We start from the raw sequence: 23,821 nt of genomic DNA, 5'->3' as shown, positions 1-23,821 counted from the left end.
TTTTAAAAAATTAACAAGACCAGAGTTGTGGATGTGCGGTCTTAACATGTGGCGATGCATTATTGTTGTATCCCAGAGGAAGAGAAAACATAATCTAGTTTTACTTCCGAAAATTATAAATATTATTTATACGAAGGAATTCTGAAGCATATTCGCAGAAATGTACATAGTGTATGAATTCATTGCTCTGTTGGAGTATAGTTAATTAAATCGGGGGATATGTCCTTCATTTCACAATGGGTTTATATAGATTCACCACTAATGCCCTCTGTATTTGGAGAAGCAGGTACATACTAGGACTGTTTCGAATTAGCGCAGAAAATGTTTTAGGCAGTGAAGGCCATCGAGTTTGATATTTATTTAACGAATGCTTATATATGTCAGCCATTATATATCCACTGCTAGATGAAACCCTCCCCACGCCGTCACTAACCATCTCATTCCTGCGCGTGAACTGATCTCCTCTCTTCATCTCCGCAATTATTGTCCTTTTTTTAGTTGCATTCTACAGGTTCTTATTAATAATATATCTGGAGAAAAATAGTAACCTCATGTTTTCTCATTATCCACAATTATTGTCACCAATTACCTGAAGCTTTAACCTGCCTTCAACTGAGTGACATCTTCAGATTTTGACTGGTGATTCTTTCTGGTGAAGCATTTGTACGAGAACACAGGGTATGGGCCATGAAATGTGGCGAGATGTTAACTACCTCGCCTGGTATACAGGAGATCGTGGGTTCGAGCCCGACCCTGACGACTGTATATTTGGAGTTTGCGTGTTCTCCCCGCGGTTTTCCCCTCATCATCACGCATTTTGAGTATTGGCCGCTATAAATGTCCACTCGATAAGCCACTTCGTTGAGCTATCATTTGTGGCCAGGTCGCTTCTGAAAAAGAGCTATACATTTTTGATTTAAAGCTTTCGTGACTGCAGTAATTCATATTCTTAGCTCTTTCGGTAAAGTCACGTTGAAGGGAAACAATAAAATAATAAAATATATATAAAAATATATAAGAATAAGAGCTATACAGCTCAGTGGGCCTTACCTGGTAAATAAAAATACATATTTAGTTTAATTCAATGTAGGCACCGCGTTCTAACACGTCCCCCTTCCATATGCATCGCTCCGCACACTCACTACATTATTCGCACGAGCGAGAGAGGGATCGGAGGACGCGACTTCACGGCAGTGGCACTCTCTCGCGTTGAGTGGCTATCCGTTGTCCTCTTCAAGCTTGCCCGACTATACTTCCCCACTTCAATAACCCCCCCCCCCCCCCCCCGTGTAAACCACGGCAACGGAGGCTCATTCTGTCCACTATCTCACGGAGGTGCGGAGTGTAGTCCCATTTGTTCGCCTACGCGGTGACGCAGCTCGATGAAAGAAGGAGCACAAGGAATGAAAAAAAAATTTGAAGGTCATAATTGACGCAGGCAGCGCACTTCATAAGGTCATGCAATTTTAAAACACCCTTATACAGATGCCCCACTGCACACAGCATGGTTGCGATAGGTGCAATGTGAGAATAGGCAGAAGGACAGATAACGAGAGGGAAATGTTCAATGTCATGAGCCGGCGTGCTTGAGTCGAGCAAGAGGAAGGAATATTTAATTTGCAGCGCACCGGGACGCAGCGAAGCAGCTGTTGTCACCTACTCCAGGGGGCTGGCTTGCCCTGGCTCCAATGTCGGATTAACGAAGACTTGGAAACAAGGCATCGGCATTCGGGTTTCTCTCACGTTTGTTGATAACGTTTTTCACCTGCCGGGTGCATGGTTAAATGTTTGAGAGTGAAGTGCCGTGAGGCGAGGGAACGGGTGGGCTCTTTGCTTTGATTTAGTGTGGACGGGTCGGAACGATTGCATCGCTGAACCGCGCACGCTCGGGGCACTGTGGAAGTTTGATTCTGTCAGAAGTGTCGCTGAAAAACAAGTCTGTATTCTTTAAAAAATGTTATACTAAATCGTGAGATATTTAGTGTGGACCTTCAGTGCGGCAATAATGGGAGAATCGGAAATTCTAGCAAATGCTACTGCGAGAGAGTTGAATTGCAATCGATTTCATCTGAATACTTTCCAGTCACCGTGAAAGTCGGTGGATGATGTTGAAGTTTTTGTTCTCACGCTTCAACGAGTGTGAAGTGGGGCTCATTTCAATTCGTAGTCCTGAGCCAGTGATGAAAATTCCATATTCCTATGCCAGAGTCAGGTATATGAATAAAAGGAACCCAAATTGACTCGTCACAAAGCAGTACTTATTTTATCGACCCCCAGAGAGATGATATGCCGAGTTGCTCTCTCGCCCACATTGAGACTGCAAATCTTCTCATTGTTGTCCAAATTACAGTGTATGCCGCAATGCTCTCTACATTATGAATAATTATAAGATAGACTCATGCAGAAACATCATTGTGTTAACCGTGATGTTGCCCCTCAATTAACATGAATTATATTCTGTTGGATGACAGTGCCATTTACCAGGTTTCAAATAAATAAATGTATTCCAATAAGTGCTACTTATTCAAATATAATTGGTTGGAAAGTCAATAGGACCAATGCAGATGTATTGGTCCTCATTAAAATTATATACTGTATGCTCGTAACAAACAGGGAAAAAATATCCTTTATATCTTGCAAATATAAAAAAATTCATTTTCTGTGCAGTGTATTCATGTGAAGGTTAAATGAGCAACAAGCTACGGATTCCATCTATTCATAATCACGAAGCTACTGTAAAAACAAGACGTTATTGACAGCACACGACCACCAGAAGTTTAAGAGAAACAATGCCATTTGAGAAAAAAAGAGTTGAGTTACGCAAGTTATTCAAATACTGTGCAAGTAAAAAAAACTATACCTACGCATGAATATCTGTCATATTTTTAAACACGTGCTTGTCCTCCGAAGTATTTCATTGGCAAATATAATATTTTCTTCTGAGAAACATAATTAGATGACGTCACACGCAATTACATCATTGGGAGAGGGGGCGAGGCCCTTGCATGGCATGTGGCGTCATCGCCATGGCTGAAAAGGTTTAAAAACCATCGCTGGCTTTTTATGGTCAAGTTTTGGAAACTCTCTGACAGACATGCACGATTTTATGTACGGCGAGCCTCTAATACTTTCGCAACGTAATTTGCAACTAAAATCTCATTTATGTAGGCACATAATTGGGAACGTAATATTGAGCTCCCGGTAACGACAGAGAGACACGCGGGAATGAATGCATTCATGCCTGCAACTTAAGTTAGAAACTCCTTTTTTTAACACGACGGTTTTAATGACAATAAATTGACCGGTTTTTTTACTCTTACTTTGCAGTAGTGGAAACCCGATGACTGTGGATTTGATCAAAATAATTTCTTCATTAGCACGAGCTTGCTGCAAAGAGCGGCTGTTGAGATGTATTCACACTTATTTTGCTCGACCGCTTGCCAGTGGCGTCGATAGAACACCGCCTCCCAAACACGCCCTCCCGTGCATGCCGAGATTCTGATAACGCACGGCCACTCGGGTTCCCTTGCACAGGGCGCTCGTGACGACATTTAGTGGGCACAGTCCGGGGGGGGGGGGGGGTGGCTCGAACACAAAGGCTTGGCAGTTGTTGTTCATCATTTCACATGTGGGGGTGGCTCAGGTGAGGGCCTCTTCGCAGCGAAGTGGTTTTGTCGACCGCCTGACAAATTACCTTGTGACCCCCGTTTTTTTTTTAGTATGCATATCACGAATCGTCAATTAATCGACTCGTTCGACAAATACGTACGCGGCATTTTTTCGACGTGAACGGTAATATCATCGGAATTAAGCGATACATGTTGGGGCTGCACGCTCGCAAGCCCACGCGCCACGTTCGTCGTCGGTGCTCCCTTAGAAAGGGGAAAACGCATCGGGCATGACACGCTTATTGCCACAATCAGGCACGTGATTGTACCTGTAACGCGCCACTTTCCCAGTCCTTTTGTTGGATGAAGGCATCCGCAACAGCGACATAGGTGGCGAGTCGCTTTGTCCACGCTTCCAGTTGCGCAACAAATACGAAACACACTCGAATTTACCACCGGTGCTTCACACCGCAGCCTCGTGATTAAAACTGCTCGTCGTGCCCCAGTGCCACCGACGTTCTACTCCGATCGTGTCGCTGCTTCTGACAATCGAGCTCCTGTGTGTGAAGAGCTCCATGACTCCCTCGGGTGGGTGGAGGCGAGAGTAAAGGAGGAAGTCGGGGGGAAGGAGGATATTATTCTGATGAATTACCACTGCAGTCGGCTTGGTAATTAACAAGCCGTGCAGGGGCGCTGGGGTTTAGATTGTTCCACTGGCAGTGGGAAAAGGGGAGATCAAACCCCTACTGGGGGACGGCTTAGCCTAACATCCCTTTGGGGGTGGATAAAGATGGTACCACAATGTGGAAATTCGACATGTGTTGTGCCATTATGGATAAACCCATCCCCACGATACGAATGTGCAATTTCCATCACTACTTTTAAGGCTGTGAGCTGGCGATGACAATTACTCCATGCCGCCACCTTCGAGATTCCTTTGCCTTTTTCAATTATTAACAACAGCACGTCGCATATCATACTCACTGGTCGCCTTGAGCTATAGGCGGATGGGTGAAAACGTTGGATAAACGCGAGAACTTTACAGAAAACGATGGCACGCGCGCAAATAACGCGATGGTCGGGCACGCGACGTTGTTACTGCAGTCGCACAGAGGCTCGTTATTTTTAGAGCGAAAAGGAGGTGCGGTTTGTGTTAAGTGCGTCACTCACTGCCGGAGAGCCGGCTCCCTCGGCGGAGCCAGGTAGAGCAGACACGTTTATATTTGCTGCATCTCGGGACAATTCAATCTGCCCGTTCAAGCTTTCCGCTGTAATGCGTTTATTTATATTTGTATTTTTAAAAAATCTGTTCTTTTCGTGAGCAATCGAGATCTGTTGTCGTGGCCATCCGATGTCGGGCCACTTGCACACCATTTGTAAATTGATTTCTGGGACTGATCGCTATCACTCTTGATGCATCATTATTATTGAACATATGTATTGGCCCTTTTTTTGTCAATCCGCCATTTGGAATAATTATTTCGCAAACCGTGTCGGCTCAAACTGGCTTTATTTTAAAAAAATCATACTTCGCTCTGATGGTCATTGCAAGTTGGTTAAGAGAGTTGGTGGGGCGTGGGCTGGGACGAACGGTAGGGGTCAAGGGATTTATTTCACTCGCCACTGATGTTAACCATGGCCAGGAATGAGAACTCGGGTCATCTCTCCACGTAACCTGAAGTGCGCAAACTCTTCGACCAGGTTGGATATTTTGGGTCTCATGGGCAGCTTTTTAAGAATAACAAATGCATTGCATGAGTATTGTCATGGGAACCACATACACGGGTTTACAAAAACTATCTGGTTAAGTTACATCAATGCAAGCTGCTTCGTGATACAAAAACATTATTCACGGCAGTTTTCATTTAAACTCGGTTTTTTTCACTTGGTGGTCGGTAAATATTCTGGATGTCTGAGCTATCAGAAATCTTTCGTTTATTTTCCACGCAGGCTGCGTTACTCCCCCACTCCCCCACTTCCCCCTCCCAAAAAAATGTACCCTTCAACAACAACAAAAAAACCCAATGCACAATTTAATAGGGAATGCGCATTTTGAAAGCAATTCTTAAATGTCAGCCTTTGAATTACAGGAAGAAATGCTATTAAATAAATATGACAGAATCGGTGGATATGACGGATGGCCTTCAGCGTGGCAGAGCCGGCTGCACACGTTATCTGCCAAGGATGTCTCCCACGTGTCATGAAACGGAGCTCAAGTGTGCAGTGCAGAGGGACCCGGCGCGTCTAATTCCACACTCCGGGGAGAAAATTGCGTTTGATTGGCTTGCTCGTGACACGACGGGCTCCCTCTCTCCTCTCAAAAAAAAATTATGATTTTATTAGACCGTAATAGAACATTTCGTGAAAAGAGTTGGATTTTTTTTTTATCTCCCCCCCCATTAGGTATTTTTGATAAGAAATAAAATCTGTAAAAGGAGAAAAATGGACCGTTTTGTAAAAACCGATGTAAGCTTTCAGAGGGTGTTAAACTTGTCTGACATTGTCGGTAGTTCTCCGTGAATGTCCACTGAGAAGACAATTGCTGCACACATTCCCCCCCTGCGTTCATGGTAAAAAAATAATGTACGGTAACATATGTGGGGTTTTTTCCTACCTTGGGGTTTATTTTATTGATCCTATTGTTACTTATTTAGCTTGTTGGCAGAGGGGTCAGAGTGCAGAGCTCACAAGTGGAAGGTCACGACTTCAAATTCAAGTTGGGGATCCACTGAAATATATAGCTGAGCGATTACTCATTAAAATAAGACTTTTTTTCAGGAGAATCAATAAGGGTTGTCTTATGGATGTACTCACCCATGCCATAGGAACGTGGAATTTCCTTCAAGGGCTTTAAACAGGAGTTGAGCCTCTCCCCAAAATATTTAGCAAAGCGATGGTTTAATGGGTGAAAGCTATTCAATTGCGCACTTTTAATCAGTGTCCTTTTTTCCAGGAAATATAATCTCAAAGAAAACAAAATGACCCGCGATGATAGCGCGCCAATATACAGCGTATCGTACAATATACAGCACTGTGACCATATCGCAGTCACCCGAGTGAAGCCCTGCAGTGCGCGATTGAAGTGCGCGGAATATATGTGTGACACCGATACGATGGGGGCAAAACTTCCGGGCATGATGATGAAGGCTGTTATTGCACCTAGGTTTAGCTGTGAAGAGCCGGTTGTCACATTGCAAGGTTTGAAAACAACGAGTGCCTCAACACATCTCTGCATCTGCAACAAAACAAGGTTATTTACAAAGATATTGAGGCTTGCGTGTAATTCTGAGACATTTACTTGGTATTTTCAAGTATTTTTGTTGCACCTTTCATCATCAATTGTCTATCCACTGCGGAATTAGCTTAAGAGGCGTTGCTGCAATTCCAGGAGCGTCAACCATCAAGCTAATTCTGATCACCCTCGCAGCAGCAGCAGCAGCAGCTGCTTCTGGCTGGCCATCGAACAAAGACAGTCACCGCATCGCACGCTCTTTCCGATGCGCTTCCTTCCGACATTAGGAATCCACTGGAGCTGTGCACTTTTAAATCATCTGGATTGAAAACTTATTTCGTTAGGATAGCTTTTTGTGCTTGAGTTTGTTGTCCTTCCCCCGCACCTCCGATTAGCACGGTTGGCTACGTGCAGTGCGAAAGAAGTTCAATGCACACGCATACGTGAGTCGTCGCCGTTATCTGAGCATACCTGAGCACATTGGTCAGTGAGGGTTGGCGAAGGTGGGGAGGATAGACGTGGGAGCATAGATGTGCAAGGTCACGGTGTATTTTTTACGCGCTGACCACAACATGACCTCGGGGACCTGTGATTATAGCATGTGACTCAATTTTTGTTGTTCAGCGAGGGGGGAAGCAGTAACAATTACTGCAGTTTGGAGGATAATAGGAAGTCTAATCTTTTTATTTTACCCGTTAATGATTTTCGGAAGCATTTATTGAACAGGTAGGAAACTATACTGATCATGGAATTGATTTTATTTTCCACCCATTGAACTACACTCAACATCTGTTTAACACTTTGGTGTGGAAATTATTGAAAGCCAAACGAAAACGAAGATTTTTTTTTATTTTTAAGCTAAACTATTTATTTTTATTTTACCAGGTAATGCCCACTGTGCTATGTAGCTCTTTTTCAGAAGTGACCTGGCCACAAATGACATTTCAACACAGTGACATATCGTGTGGAAATGTATAGCAGCCAAATACTCTAAACGCATGTTTCTAAATGTGGAGGGTAAAAACCAGAGGGCCCGGAGAAAAATCCACGTGTCCGCGGGGAGAACACGCAAACTCCAAATATACAACAGGCGTCAGGGTCGGGATGAAACCCACGACCTCCTGTACACTGGGCGAGGCAGTGAACATTTCGCCACAGTGGCACAACAATAAATCAACAACAAAAACCTCCAAAAACAACAAGAAGAAGAACAAGAACACACCTGACTCATCGTCTTATCGCCCCATTTGTCTTCAGAACGTTTTGTCAAAGAATAATGAAGACGATCACTGGTGTAGTTTTGCCTGCGCTACTCTGCACGTCACCTCTATCGACGCGCTCTTGTTTACAGCCACCATTAACAGGATTTCTCCCACAGGCTCGTGTAACCAAATTAAACTTAATGACTGCAGCTAAATGTGACGCTGGTTACTATTTTTACTTCCCAGGGACGATCGGGGGAAGGGGGGGCAGGAATACATTATTTAGGAATTAAAAATAGAATGGGGGGGGGGGAAGTGGTTAACGTACTGCATCCACAGATCTGGTGAACTGACTTGTGAGTTTTATTCCCAGTAGTGGTTAACAAAAGAGACGTGTGACATCGAACACTGCGTTCTGGGTAAGCACTGTCTATCAGCCCGCTGCACTGACCGGTATGGTGAAGTATGTTCAAACAACGCCGAACCTCCGATTAGCACGCTTGGCTACGTACGGTGTAAAACAAGTCCAGCATGCGTACATTCATACGCCAGGAGGAGCAGCCTTATTACCAGCAGTGGTTTCACAAAGGGCTGTTAATTATGATGTTATAATTTATTTACATACCAGTACCATGTCCACATTGCTACGTATTTTCCACTAGTTCCACACGGAAAAACGATAGCCAAACTTACGCGTGATATCTTGCATAGATAAAACCAATAGGAAAATTAAACCGTGTCCATAGATTAGACTTGAACCTAGGTGAAATTTCCTGAAGAAAAAAAACCGCATATTTATTATGCTCTCGAATCAATTGCTTTTTTAAAATGTACTTTGGTGCCCATAAATGCTCACGAAGGGAAAAAAATGCCTCTATTCATCGCCTACAGTGCACAGTTCTCTCATCGGCTATCGCCGCCAATACATCGTTACGTTCAAGCCGTTAACACAGTAGGCACATTTATCAATGAACCTGGTTGCATAACCCAACTATACTTAAAAAATAATCCCCATTAAACATTTTAAAAGTCAACCAAAATAGTTGCAAACACGCACGCATCTTGTCCTCACGCACATCATCATCATCATCATCTTTATAGTCTTGGTTCTTTCGGTAAAGTCATGTAGAAGGGAAACAATAAAATAATAAAAATATTAAAAATACAATTATCACGACGTTTTGACTGCAACACAAGCAATCATCATCAGGTGTGAAAACCACAACAAGAAAATTTGAAAAAAGTGGCGGTTTGGTTGCATAACCGGCGGTTTTTTTCAAATTTTCTTGTTGTGGTTTTCACACCTGATGATGATTGCTTGTGTTGCAGTCGAAACGTCGTGAGAATTTTATTTTTCTGCATTTTTATTATTTTATTGTTTCCCTTCTACGTGACTTCACCGAAAGAACCAAGAATATCAATCGCTGCAGTCACGAAAGCTTTAAATCATCATCATCATCATCGTCGACGGCCGTGATCAGTCCATTGTTGGATGAAGGCCTCCCCAAGTCGCGGTGTCCTCGCAGCTGCACGTGAGCCGCCGGTCTCGATGACTCCATCTCCACGTCAGACGTCCTCTTGGACGCTGCTCAATAGCCCACCAACGGGCGGCAGCAGCATCATCATCATCAACATCATCCCCCAAGCCCACGTACTTTTCTTAACGGTCAACGTTCCATTGTAAATACTGTGGCTTATGTTCGTTCTGCGTTAGCCAATAGCGCGTTCAGTCGCGACGCTGGCGCGTAACGCCTTTTTATTCAACAATCCTTGACAGCAGTGGAGCACCTCGGCGGAGGTTTCGTTGACGCTAGGAAGGCACGAGAGTTTGTCCCCCCCCGCGTCTGTCCGGCGTGCCATAGTTGGCAATTGGGCACGAGCACGGGGCTTCACTTGGCGTGGAATCTTTTTTTCCTTCGACTCCGCCTCGGACAGCTCCAGACCGACAAAAATAAATTAAGCCCTGTCACAAGTCGCACTTCGCTTGCGTGCCGCTGACGTTAAAGCGACGGGACGGTCCGATAGAACAGGCAAGCGGTGATGGGGGATTAATTAGCATGGCAGTCAATTAAATATTCTAATTTGGAATCATTTTCTCCAGAGAGGCACAGGTGTTGCTTGTGTTGTGTGTTTTGATAAAAATAAGAAATGGTATTTAAACATGAGATGCTCTTGAGAAGAAAGGGGGGGGGATCTAAAAATACAGAGTTGCATTGGTTTGTGTTATTATTTTAATCAATGCCGATTTAGTGTGCAATCCAATTGGCATTGTGTAAATAAACAGAGACATTCAAACTATGCATACGGGATGTTTAAAACAAAATGAAGATAGTCAGATCCTCACGTGGTTTAATAAAAAAATATCTGCTCATTCTGGTCTACTAATGTTACGATTCCAAAGGCCGCACTGCTGTATCGGAGACAGCTTTTTCCAGCCAGGCTCGACGATTGTGGAATTCCCTTCCTCGGTCCATTAGGGATTCTGAGCCAAAATTATGGCAAATCGACTGATGAAGCTGGTTGTAATCGCCAGCGAAGCGTCATACTAGAATCGTAAATGTTGTGGGTTCACTCTCCAACACACCGGTGTGCTGAAGTAGTAACTAATTGGCAAGTTTTGTTTATCTTCTTTGGTTCTTTCGGTAAAGTCACGTAGAATGAGAATAAAATATTATTGTGTTATTTTATTTTATCAATTTATTATTTTATTCTCATTCTATGTGACTTTACCGAAAGAACCAAAGAAGATGAATCATTGCAGTCACGAAAGCTTTAAATCGAAATTTAAGTTTTGTTTATGTGACAGACCTTACTAATTGGCTGTCGGATGGTGGTTGGTTAATGACACATTTATGTTAATGCGATCTAACACAAAAAAACTTTTGTGATGGATTCTGGGTATCTTGCACTCTTTAATTTGCGTCTTAAAACTAACCTGTTTTTAAGTAACTTAAGCTTTATGTAAGGCGCTTAGAAACCCTAGTTTATTAAAGTACTATTATTCAATAGCTGTTTTTTTACCAATACACCATTATGGTTGTTTTATTTAAAATCTGACTTCGAGTGACGTGTGCGCAGCTATGGATGTGATGTTTATCGAGAGCGAGAGCTAGTGCTCTTTGCATACATGGAGTGCCACTGTGGCGATATGTTAACTACCTCGCCTCGTATACAGGAGGTCGTGGGCTCAATCCCGATTCTGACGCCTGAATATTTGGAGTTTGTGTGTTTTCCCCGTGGGCGTGGGGATTTTTCTCCAGATCCTCCGGTTTTTCCCTCCACATTTAAAAAAAAACATGCGTTTCGAGTATTTGGCTGCTATAAATTTCCACGTGATATGTCACATCGTTGAGCTATCGTTTGTGTCCAGGTCACTTTTTTAAAAAGAGCTCAGTGGGCCTTACCTGGTATAATACATATTTTTACTAAGTAAAAAAAATACATCAAAACAACAACTTCTAGGATGTTTTTTGTTTCGACATATGAACATATATATATAAAGCTGCAATCTATTTGAAAGTCATTGGATTGAAAACTGAATCTCTACCTTCACAAGCGACATTCAAGTTCCGGTCAATATCTATTAAAAACTAAACCTGCAAAAAAACTTCTCCAGGGAATGTTTCAGGAAATATCAGTTCACGCTGTCTATCCTAAGTGAATCATACTGGTGGGTGTGCGTAAATTAAGCACAATAGCTAAATGAACAGGAGAATTCGCAACAAAGTTAATGGACAAAACCAATATTTCGTCTTTCTCCGGTTTTATTCCCATTGTGAAATTGCTCTCAAGGCATAAGGCATCCATTCAGAGCTCTCACAGAGATCAGTGCACTACCCCCGTTGTAGAGAATAGGCTAATGGAAGGAGATACTGCATAACTACTTCTGGAGATCTTTTCATAGTGACCCCTTTTTATCTGCACGCGAGGGCATACAGTTTTCCCACACGCCCTGCTACAGAGAAATATTTATAGCGTGGCAGTAAAACCAATACAAAATATACATTCTCAGTTCAAATTGAAAAATAAATATAATAGTTCATTGTGCAGTCATTTTGTGACTGGGCTGAGACGATCAACCCGCTCGACTTGAGAACCCATTTTAAAAAGTCCCCCCAACTCTAACACAACGGGCATCATGATATATGTATGTTGTATGTACATATGTTGAACTTCGTTCGCACCGTACGTAGCCAACCGTGCCAATCGGAGGTGCGGGGAGATTAAGTATCCTTTCAGACCTTTCGCAGAGCGGTGCAAGCCCTTCATGTCAGAGAACCGCTCCCAGAGCTACCTCTGAGATCCCTTCTTCGAGTTGCCTCTGGTCCGCACACAGTAGAGGGCGACACTTCGCACTCACTCTGCATATGAAAGTGAGGTTTGTCACGTGACAGTCAACCCTGATATGTCGTTTTTCGAGCTGGAATTTTTTAAACTAAAAATTAAGTGCAGTCATCGGTGGCCAGGCTGAGAACATCAACTGAGTACGTTTGAGAACCCATTTTAAGTACACGCGGCTGCCTGGATTTGAACCCAGACTTTTAGCAGCGTCTGGCCAAACGCTCTGATCCCTGCGCTATACATTTTTTTGTTTCATCACAAATTTGAGCAGGGTGTCCATAATGCCAGATGGAGGAGTGTGTGCGGCCAATAAGACACATAAAAGCCAGCCGTGACTAATCAATATCCAAACAACGGGCACACTAACCTTTTTAGTACGAAAGAAAATTTAATTAAGGAACAATTTTAAACCACGTCATGAAGTTGAATGTCAATAGGACAGCCTTTTATACGACTCCTTCCCTCGCATTTTTATTAAAATAAGGTCGTCTTGATGGTGTTTAGATTTTGTTCAGAGATTTCCCTGTGATTCAACTATGCATATACACAGTCGGTTTGTGGCACATATGTTATCTTTGCTTTATGCAGTGCAGTTAGGCGATTGGCAGGTCCCATGGAGTGGGGCAAAGTGTCGGTACTCCCACCGTCTCCAAAGATATCTGGGTGCTCTGTAGATATCCCTCGAGTCGAGGCCCTTCGGCCAGCAGCATTCATAAGCAATCAATTGCACGGCAGAGCCTTTATCTGTTTTTGGTATAACGTTATTTCTGCCGTTTGCAAGTTTTAGGAATTCAATTTCTTTCGGAAATGTGGGCTTTTCAGAATGATTCATTGGACTTTAATAGGTGCTTACATGTAGTGTTTGGGCCATTTTTTTTCCTGGAATTATACACTTTTAAAAAGGTACATCGCTGGTACATTGTGAGTAATTTGAATGATCATGCATCAAACAAATGACCTCATTCAGTATTCGTAAAGACCTAGCAATCAATTATGATTTCATGAACAGCATCAATATTCTAATAATGAAGGAATATTGTGTAATCACTCTTTTTATGACGATTGTTGAGCACAGGGCCCAAAAGGCCCCAAATTCCAAGTGGCCAGCAACAAACAGCACCATTGAACCTGTAATATAGGGGTGACCCAAAGGTCAGGACACATAGGGTTACTTTTACTTCAACACTGACATTAAAATATTTAAATGTTATTATCTTATTATCATTATTCGTATCTATTTTTCTTCTCCGCGTTTCAGATGACATTTAAAAATGGAAGTACATTCGTTTTTTTAACTAATACGAAAAAAGGAAGCTGCAATCTTAATAAAGTCGAAAATGTATTTCAAAAGATCATTCGCGCAAGTATTATTGTTAATGGGAGTCAGTTTGATCATTTTTTTCAAAACATTGAAAGAACTGCATGTGATTTGTTGAAATAAACAAAACAACCCTATGTGCCCTGACTTTTAGGCCAACCTGTAGATTAGGGTTATGGCAATCGCCCGTTGAATCTGGTTGGAATCAGCAGCGAAACGCCTTACTGAAATTGCAAATGTTGTGAGTTTACTCTCCAACACTCACCGGTGTGCTGAGGTAGCAACTGATTGTAACCTTTTTGTTCGAGGTGGGTTTACGGCACATTTACATTTACGTGCTCGAACCCAAAAAAACGTTATTACGAAGATTAGGGTTAACACATTGCTCGCTTTGAGCGAGGCAGTAAAAAAAGACTTGGGAATAAGAGACCAAATGAAGGAATTCAAATAAACACAATAGAAGTGCAAGGAAGGAAGCTAAGTGGAGACGTATTTTGGCCTGAATGCGGTGCCGGATGAAGCTCGTGCAGGGCCTGTAGCACATGTTATAAAGGGGCCATAAATAAAAAAAACACGTAAATATTGAAACACACAATTTTTTTTAAAGAAATTGTATTTTTTCATTTGCTACACAACTGGATAATACGACAAATCGCTAACCTTATACACCCAGTCGTTCATAAAAGTTGAAGGCGGTATAGTACTATAGTAATAGAGCAAGTGCAGAATCACTGAACCGGCATTGATATCTTGAAAGCGTTTAGCGCGGGGCCCTTGAAAGTGCGGGGCCCGTAGCATGTGTAGCTACTTTTGCTATTAGCATCGTCCGGCACTGCTGCAGTGCGGTGGTTTGTGGCTGTAACTTGCTTGCTCATGCCAGCATTCCCAAGATTCATTCATGTTTGACACCACATGACAATGAAGCTAAGCATGTAAATGTATTGAATCACGTGTGTGACCCCCCCTCCGTTGTTCCTTTGTGTTGTGGCAGCGATTAATGAATTTCCGAAGGACATCTTCACCAACGAAGAGAGGAAGCATGGAGGCTTGCTTCTTCACGTCTTCTGCGTGAGTACACAATGCAATAATGTCTGGGGGTTCTAAAAATATTGTTGTAATTGTATTCAGTTTGCAATATTGGTGTCATGTAATGAGACAAAATGCGGTGTCCATTCGGATCTCTCGCGGGAGCAGTGTGACCCATGTTAGAGCATGGCCCATTGGAAGTGGATATTATGGAGCTAACTCTGAGGTCCCTTCACGTGACCGCTATTTCACAAAGTAAATAGAAGTACATTTCCACCCACTCTGCACATTGCAGCGATGCTCGTTGAATGACGCTCGAACCGATACTTAATTCTCCGAGGTGATATGTTTTCCAAATTAGGTGTGGAATAAAATTTCACGCAACATTTTTGTTTGTTCGTTCGTGTGTTCTGTCATCGGTGACCTTCCTAAGGTTCATTCCCAGACAGCTGCCTGGATGCGAACACATTTATTTCTGGTACCAGATTATTGCTCTGACCTCTGAGCCACCCATCCACCTCATATGTGGGCTTATTTTGTTTTTACTCTGTCAATATTTAAGGCGCTGACTCTGTCCCCTTTGCAATAAAAAAATCAAACAAGTTAATTAAAGGTGGCAATATGGCATGCAATTCGTTTGTGCGACATACAGCTCAAATGAGTTTGAGGTAACTACGGCAGTTAAATTAAATGAGCACATACCTCACTTCAATTTAATGTCATCCCAATCAACTTCAGATAAAAGGTATTTAGGTAATATCCTTGTCTCTGAAGAACATAAAACTTTCTCTAGATTAATTGAATCTCGTCAGAAGCGGCTGATGAGTGTTGGAGCGCTTATCTTTATTTTATTGCCTGAAAGTTTACAATGCCAATCTCCAAATGAGCGCTGTAAAAAAAAAACTCAAAGTGTATTCAAAGTCATATTGAAGCTTATGACTTGCAGGCACAGCACCTCAATACTGAAACTGTAATGAATCACATTCGTCACCGTGATCTTTTTCCCTGTGTATTCTCTATCTCCGTGCCTCCTTCCCGCAGACGATGTACATGTTTTATGCGCTGGCCTTGGTGTGCGACGACTTCTTTGTCCCATCGCTGGAAAAAATCTCCGAGGTATTGGCCGCGAACGTTTGCTGGTTACGTTGCGTACGGAGCGGTGGTGCAGTGGTTAGAGCAGAAGTCTTCATTGCGAGGCCCGCGGGCCGCTGGAAGCCCCTGACGTGCGCCCCCCCCCCCCCCCGACAATACAAAAAATGTGAACCCCCCTGCTCCCCCGCCTCTGAAGATAATCAGTGAAAAGCAATGGATTAGAGGCGTGGGCCTGAGCTTGATTCGCAGACCACGGCCGATATCGGCGTCGAGTGACGTCTCAAGTTGGATCTGGGGACACCCTCCCTTCATCAGCCGACGATAAATCAGCGTGGTGAAGCTGGTTTTCTTGGTTCTTTCGGTAAAGTCGCGTAGATAGAAAACAAAAAATAAAAAAAAATAAGAAATTGAAAATCATTACAGCAAGAAACCACAATAAAACATTTTTTTAATGAAATGAAAATGAAAAAAATATATTTTTAATAAATTTAAAATAATTAAAGCAAAAAACACAAGCGGTCTTCATCAGGTGGTGAAGCTTCTTCAAGCAACGCCCATGTCTAATACGGCGCGAGGAGCCCTCTCATCTAGAAGTTGATCGACAGGGGTGGGGGGGGGGGGGCGCCGGTTGGGGGTGGGTGGTTGGAGGAGTGGTGGCATAGTGGTTAGCACACTGTCACAAACCCATCGACCTGAGTGCGATTCCGGACCACGGCTCACATCAGTGGTGATTATTTTGCGGCGTTTGACCACCAGCACTGGGGACACAAAGGTGGCTCAGTGCGGTGCTGACCAAACCACGCTCCTCGTGTGCTTTGCAGTGTTCATAGGTGCTTTACTAACAGCCCTCGCCCCAACATTCTATAGAGTCCTATGATGATGAGTATTACTACTAAAAAATGCATATTCTGATTCTGTCGTGTGCCTTTTCGAAGTTAGTTTCGCCTAAGATGAATCGCTGTTGAGGTTTATAGACATGAAAGGCGATAGAAGCTGGTGAAACCACCCCATCCGCTTTGATAAGTGCTCGCTATGTAATTGTGTGCTTGCAGTAATTATAAATACTGTACATGTAATATATGGTTCACGTGGTTATTACTATTTACTTCAAATTTACAGCATGCAATAAATGTCCAGCGATATAATCCGATAACAAACAAAGAGAAAAATCAATGCGCGTGATGTGATCACGTAAATCAGAAATCCAATCATCGGAAATCGTCATCACAGCTGTTGTCTGTTGAAGACACGTGTTCTTACAAATCGCAGGCCTGCATACCACGTTGATGCACATGGGAGTAATTCATAACGATGATTAAGATCTAGTGACTACATCATCATCCTCATTAGCAGCCGTGATCTATCAATTGCTGGATGAAGATCTCCCCAAAACCAACTGAGGGGAAGAAATGTGTGACCATACTTCTACACACGCCGGTCAGTGGCGATTGGCCAAGATACGCACCTTTAATGGGGCTTACTGCACGTGTACAGTGGCAAATATTGCAGACATAAACGGGATAAAATGCGAAAACTCACAGCATGGTTTGCATTTTTTTACTCTGTTTTTTTTTTTCGGGTCATACCACCTGTTGCTTGGTACGATGTCTGATGTTTTCGCTCCACCGTGCTGGGAGCTCCTTCATGGAATTTCTTCGGGAACTGATGAAGCTCCCTGCAGGTGGAGCGAAACGTCAGACATCATTCAGAGGAATGCGCGGTGCAACCCGAAAACACACCAGAGTGTTACAGCACAACCGCGAATACCTGCGTAATAATTTTCGTGGTCATTTGTTCCCGTATATACGTGTAGGTAAAAACAAAATTAAGAGTTGAGATGATTTGCCTGTCACCTTGTCTGAGTCTTTCAACAATGAAACGCCGCACGAGATACTGCCGTGCCTCCCCACGTGCGAGCGCGTGTCTCTCGCGTGTCTCCCGCGTGTCCATCGCAGCGCCTGCAGCTCAGCGAGGACGTGGCTGGAGCCACCTTCATGGCCGCGGGCAGCTCAGCCCCGGAGCTGTTCACGTCCGTCATCGGTAAAGTGTCTCTTCCGGTCGGGTCGTTTCATTTCTTCATGTAATATAACGTGCGAAACTGAGAGAGAGCATGAGATTTAGGTTTTTAGATTTATTTTGATTTAAAGCTTTCGTGACTGCAGGGATTCGTATTCTTGGTTCTTTCGGTAAAGTCACGTGGAAGGGAAACAATAAAGTAATAAAAATACAAAACAATAAAATTCTCACGACGTTTCGACTGCAACACAAGCACTCATCATCATGTGTGAAAACCACAGCGAGAAAATTCGAAAAAAGTGGCAGTTATTTTTTACGTTAGCACCACGGAGAGAGATTTGGCAGTTATTCAGATGGACGAGTCCATCTATGTTCGGAATAGAGGAGGGGGGAGACGAAAATAATGGATGCGGTCTGAAAGCCACTGTAAGCGTGAACAATCAATTAAGACCCGAAATGGTTTATCGAATCCTTCCAATGATTGCTAAGCCAGAATCCATCTTCTCGGTTGAAATTGTCTCTGTGTTTGAATATGTGGATAGCCTCATGAAAGAATATTTCATGGTAGCCAGATGGCTATGTTTGATTTTGGCACAGGTAAAACCCATTGGGCGATATATGCTCATTTTCTACATGGACACTTGGTTACATTCTAGAAACCTGGTAACAGCAACAACAACAACAAAAAACGCGAACAAAACAATTCAATCCAATAACAACTGTACGCATGGTCACGTTCCGAATTGCAAGGTCGTCCATCAACACGGTACCACCAGCACAACACATCACATTTTACAACAAAAAAAAGTATCAATTCACGTCTGCAAAAAAGAGCGACCAATTGCACGTACACTTAAAATAAAATCCAAAATCCAAAAGTGATTTAAGTTCGGACAAGGATGATAAGCTTTTTACGCGAAAATAATTTTTTGCTCGATTTTCCCAGAGATTACGGCCCGTCACACGGAAGGAATTTAAACCAAGTTTGGGTTCTCGCATGGCCACCAATCGCCAAACCCATGGCAGACGGACACAATCGCCAAACCCGTGGCAGGCGGATGCAATTGGTGAACCCGTGGCAGACAGATGCAATCCATGAAGCCATGGCAGATGGACGCAATCGGTAAAGCCGTCGCTGATGGATGCAATCAGTGAACCCGTGTCAGATGGATGCAATCGTTGAACCCATGGCAGACGGACACAATTGGTAAACCCGTGTCAGACGGACGCAATCGGTGAACCCGTGGCAAACTGACACGAACCCCTGGCAGACGGACGCAATTGGTGAACCCGTGCCCCTCACTTTACCCAGTCCACCGCATGTTCTTGGAGTAATTTTCACCAAAAATATTGTTTTTTACCAAACATTAAAGAAGAGTCGTAAAGAATATTAACTGTTGCTGCATCGTTCCACCTTGAAATACCAAAAGGAGCATTATGTTGCACCTTTCATTAGCAGGGTCGGTGTTTGTTTAAATGGGAGGTGACGGGGTTAAGCAGGGTAGAACTTTTTTTTTTAAATCCACTTTTGACCCATTGCAGTTCAACGGTTCGAGATAAATATGTAAATGAATCCAGACTGACACAAAGTCCCTTGCGAAGTACAGTGAAAATTGCACGCTTGTAACAAATATTGCTCGCCGCTCTGCACAGGAAAGGAAAAACATTCTAATACATGTATCTGGGTTCCCGTGAAATGCGGAATTAAATGTGTGGTCTCCATAGCAGAATGACCCATATTTAATGTAATTGCACCAGATTGATACTATCAGCCGCAATTTATGTTTAGGAATATAATTTAATTTTGACATTTACTTTTGTGTTTGCATAATTATTATCTGCTATACCTTTGCGTTGAACCAAACGTAATGCATTTTTGAAGGTCACTGAAGTCAGTTTTTTTGTCCTTTAAAATTACCGTACATCCTTTATGTATCCAAGCGTAGAAAATAAACGACTTACCTCTTAAGGAATTTTCGTGCAATACATACAATAATTAAAATACTACCAGCAGCCCGTTCCTACAACACCTGGCAAGCCCCAGTGGTGACGTGTCCAAGCACTAACTTGGCTCAAAATCTGCTTAGCTCCTGACATCTGACAATATCCAAGCGCATTTAGGGTGTCTTTACAAAAGCACTTTCCGTGGGTAATTTTCAGGCATCGATTTGTTCCATGAATCCAGGAAATTCAATGGATTATAAAAATGTGATCAAAAGAAGGCACAATTCCCGATTTCCAAACACAGAGACCTAACATGGACAAAAAAACTCACAATACCGTGCGCAATGCACTCCCTCTGTGCGTATCGAGTAAATGAAGGATGAACAACATTTTCTGGACACGGAATATTAGCATTCATGTACGGGTTTTTATTTTGAGAAGAATCCCAATCAGGATTTTGGAATTTCGTTTTTTTTTTTTACTACGAATCCGATTTTGTGCGCCGATTCGCCTTAATCCGATGCCAAACCCGCACGGCCAGTGCCTACTCCCGGCCGCATTTGCAACGCTTAAAAATAACGTCGCACTGTAATTCGTTTTTATTTATTGAGCGCTGTACTTCAAGCTCAAGTAACGAAGGGTTGAATTTTATTCAAGATTTGGTTTCAGATTGGGGAGGTTCAGCTCATGGTTGCGATTTGACTCGGCTCTGATGGATTCCTCCAATTCCGCTTACCGCTTTATAGGTTAATGTAGCGACACAATTACACATCTAAACATTTATATCAATAACGTAACATAATATTGTATGGCTATTCATAGGGTTCTCCACACGTGAATTTTTCCGTGGCACGGTATGCATGTGCATATTGTGCGTGAAACGTGTTGCGCGGGTAATTTTGCCCGAGACTATTCGCTTTGTTCAAACTGCACTGACCGCGTCGTTTGAAAAAAAAAATATCCGATGCAGAAAACGCCGGTAAGTGAGCGCATGCTGCTGCTGGCTAGTCTCAGTTCAAATGGTAAAGATTCCACTGCTGAGCAGCGCAGTGGGCGGCCGTGGGGGTGCGTGGGGGAAACAACGAAAGGGAAATCGCGAGAACGCGTTTTTGGGGAAAATTGTCCCAATAAATGAATAAATAGCGCCTCAGGCCAAGGTCTGTCCCGTCGCCTCGACTCCAGTGGTTCACCGCCGCGCTGCGCGCAAGCTGGCTACACCGTCAGTGCTTTGTAGGGCTGAACGATTAATCGATTTCAAATCGAAATCGCAATTTGAAACAATGCGATTAGCGAATCGCAAAGGCTGCGATTTTTTTTGCGATTTGAAAAGTCCTATTACTTTCTTATTGGAATTGTGTGTGTTTTTTTTATTATTATAACTTTATTTATTTAACTTAACAATTGTTCTATGATTGATTGTTCTAAATTTTTATTTAAAGCTTTCGTGACTGCAGTGATTCATATTCTTGGTTATTTCGGTAAAGTCACGTTGAAGGGAAACAATAAAAAAATAAAATATATATGTAAAACAATAAAATTATCGCGACATTTGAAAGAAGTGTTCTTGCCGTTGGCTTTCACACCTTATTATGACTGATTGCGTTGCAGTCGAAACGTCGTGAGAATTTTATTGTTTTATATATTTTATTATTTTATTGTTTCCCTTCAACTTTTAATAAATACATGTTGGAAGCAATTAATATATTTTAAGTTCTCATCCATCCATTAAATTATAAGTATAGAGCAGTTCATACTTTGATGGTGTCATGCGGTAATACACCATCACATGTTTTAAATCTATTACACAGTGAATATTGAACTGAAGCTTGCCTTCAAAAAATAAAATCGCAATATCTCGTCAGAAAAATCGCAATTAGATATTTTCCTCCAAATCGTTCAGCCCTCAGTGAGGGCTCTGCATGGGCGGTTTCCATAGCAGCACCCTGCCAACATCCCTCGCTGCCGCCTCGAGGCGCGCGCGCGCGCGCGCGAGAGAGAGAGAGAGCAGCACGCGAGAGAGAGAGAGCACCACGCGCGCGAGAGAGAGAGAGCACCACGCGCGAGAGAGAGAGCACCACGCGCGAGAGAGAGAGCACCACGCGCGCGAGAGAGAGAGCAGCACGCGCGAGAGAGAGAGAGAGCACCACGCGCGGCCTTGGTCAAGCCCATCAAGCCGCGGTGCAACTCCACTGGGTTTGTGTTTTTTTATTTCATTTTTTTTCCCCGTCGCGTTTCCCGGGCCTAGAGGGTTGCCACCCGTCCTAGTTTTCCCAGGATCGTCCTTTTGTTGTTGTTGTTGTTCGAGTTCATCACGTTCGACGATAACGCGGCCCTATAAAAGGGAATACATAAATATAAAGTCGGCGGTGTTTCGGGCAATGGCTCTTCGTAATAGAATTCTGATTTAAAATTGTCACCTGTTATTTATTGGGTTTTCTTTCAGGGCAGTGTAATTGATTAATGTGTTTTTCGTTATTTGTTGTTATTTCTGCTTATAACTCACTAGCACCGAAGCATTGTTTAAAAAAATATAAATAAAAACATTCCCTTTCTCTATTTGAGGGGGCTGCTCCTGCTGTCCCGGAAACCTGCAAGTTTTCCAGGGACATTAAAAGTCCCAGTTTTTGTCAGTTCCCTAAGATAATTATTCGTACTTTCTCCTTGGCCAACTTATATACAGGTCTTTCCCCAATATTCTGCACAGGGCCACCGCTTCTGGTGTTGGCATTGCCAAATCTGTGATGCTGCAGGGCCATCTTAGGGGATGACCCACGTGGTTTGCTTCTCCTGACAAGCACATTGGGTCGGCTGTGTAGAAGCCACTCCTAAACCAACCATGCCTAAAAGTAATAATACTACTACGGCACTCAAGACGATGCATGTACCACGCAGTTCTCTCCTCTTGTGGCATTGCGAGGTCCTCTTCTCCTCCTTCCCGTGATACGTCCCGGGTTTTTTGTTGTGCCTCAGAGACAGACGGCAACCCTCTATCCCCGGCCACGAGCGGCCACGTTCCCCCAACGCCGCGGTGACGTGAACTCGATCCAGAAGGCCCAACGTGGACGTTAAAACGTCGCCGAATGTTTGCGCAAAGCGGATGCGGGAGAAAAAGAAAATAAAGTAATTTCCCGTGGTCGACTTCTTCGTATTCCAGTTTGTCGCGCTTCACAAATGTGACCGTATTTGCCTCTTGTTGGCGAAGCCGTGCGCCTAAATTATACACGGGCATCCTTGTTCATCTTGATGAACGTGTTCCGCTGTTTCGCACAAAGCGGTTACCCGCTCACATGAGCACTGCAGTGATGCTCACCTACTTCTTCACAGCCCTTGATCCAGTGGTAGCATTTCCACATTCCTATGGCGGGGGCGAGTCTAGCCAGAGTACGACCGCTCTTGATATCCCCGCAAAGCACGACTCATTTGATCAACCACAGGTGGACGATGGGCTGAGTAAAACTTCCCCCCTCCTCGCACCAGCAAGGATTTGAACTCGAAACCTTCCGCTCTACCGCCTCAGACAACCTCACTGGATCTTTGCAGTTAGATGTGATATCCAAAGTGTGCATTTTTTGTGGTATGCATTAGAATGGAAAATCATGCCATGGAACTAATGTAGCGTCTGGATTCACTGTTCACGGAATACAAGTGTAACGTTGACGCCTTCCTGAGCCAACCATATTTTTTGCTGGCGTTATGTAACTCCTTGCTGTTGACATTACAGCTTTTTTATTCTTGCTTTGTCTGCTAATAACGGACCATTTGAGGGAGACCGATTGGAAGGCTGGTGGATGGGAAAAAAAACAGGAATTATAGATGTGGTTGTAAAATTGTTGTAGTAATAATGTCCTCTGTTTAGGAAAGCCTCACTCAAGTCTTAATAATAATATTTTTTGTCTGCACTGGAGTCATGCATTGGGATATTGAACCACTTCCATGAATTCACGGTTAAGCTTCACGTAGAAAGAAAGTGGAGTGCGCAGAGAGAAACCCCCCAATGGCATTTGACGGGTGGTAACACTCAAAACTCCGCACGGATAGATTC

The 23,821-nt window shown here is 43.3% G+C and overlaps 1 protein-coding gene across 2 annotated transcripts in view; it reads left to right on the top strand.

Annotated features, from left to right (window-relative positions):
- SLC24A3 (solute carrier family 24 member 3) overlaps positions 1-23,821 on the top strand; it is a 137,687-nt gene that overhangs the window by 68,279 nt on the left and 45,587 nt on the right. Inside the window, exons 3-5 of one of the 2 annotated variants that reach the window (XM_032948304.2) lie at positions 14,693-14,769; positions 15,769-15,843; positions 17,775-17,859. In XM_032948304.2, coding sequence (XP_032804195.1) covers positions 14,693-14,769; positions 15,769-15,843; positions 17,775-17,859 — 237 coding nt within the window. The other variant, XM_076064262.1, reaches the window with a different exon arrangement.

Source organism: Petromyzon marinus, chromosome 6 (genome assembly GCF_048934315.1).
Source record: "Petromyzon marinus isolate PM22_M1 ecotype Great Lakes invasive population chromosome 6, UKy_Petmar_22M1.pri1.0, whole genome shotgun sequence".
Classification (NCBI taxonomy): Eukaryota; Metazoa; Chordata; class Hyperoartia; order Petromyzontiformes; family Petromyzontidae; genus Petromyzon; species Petromyzon marinus.
Note: the sequence above shows the minus strand (reverse complement) of the source record. Positions and strands in the feature narration are given on the sequence as shown.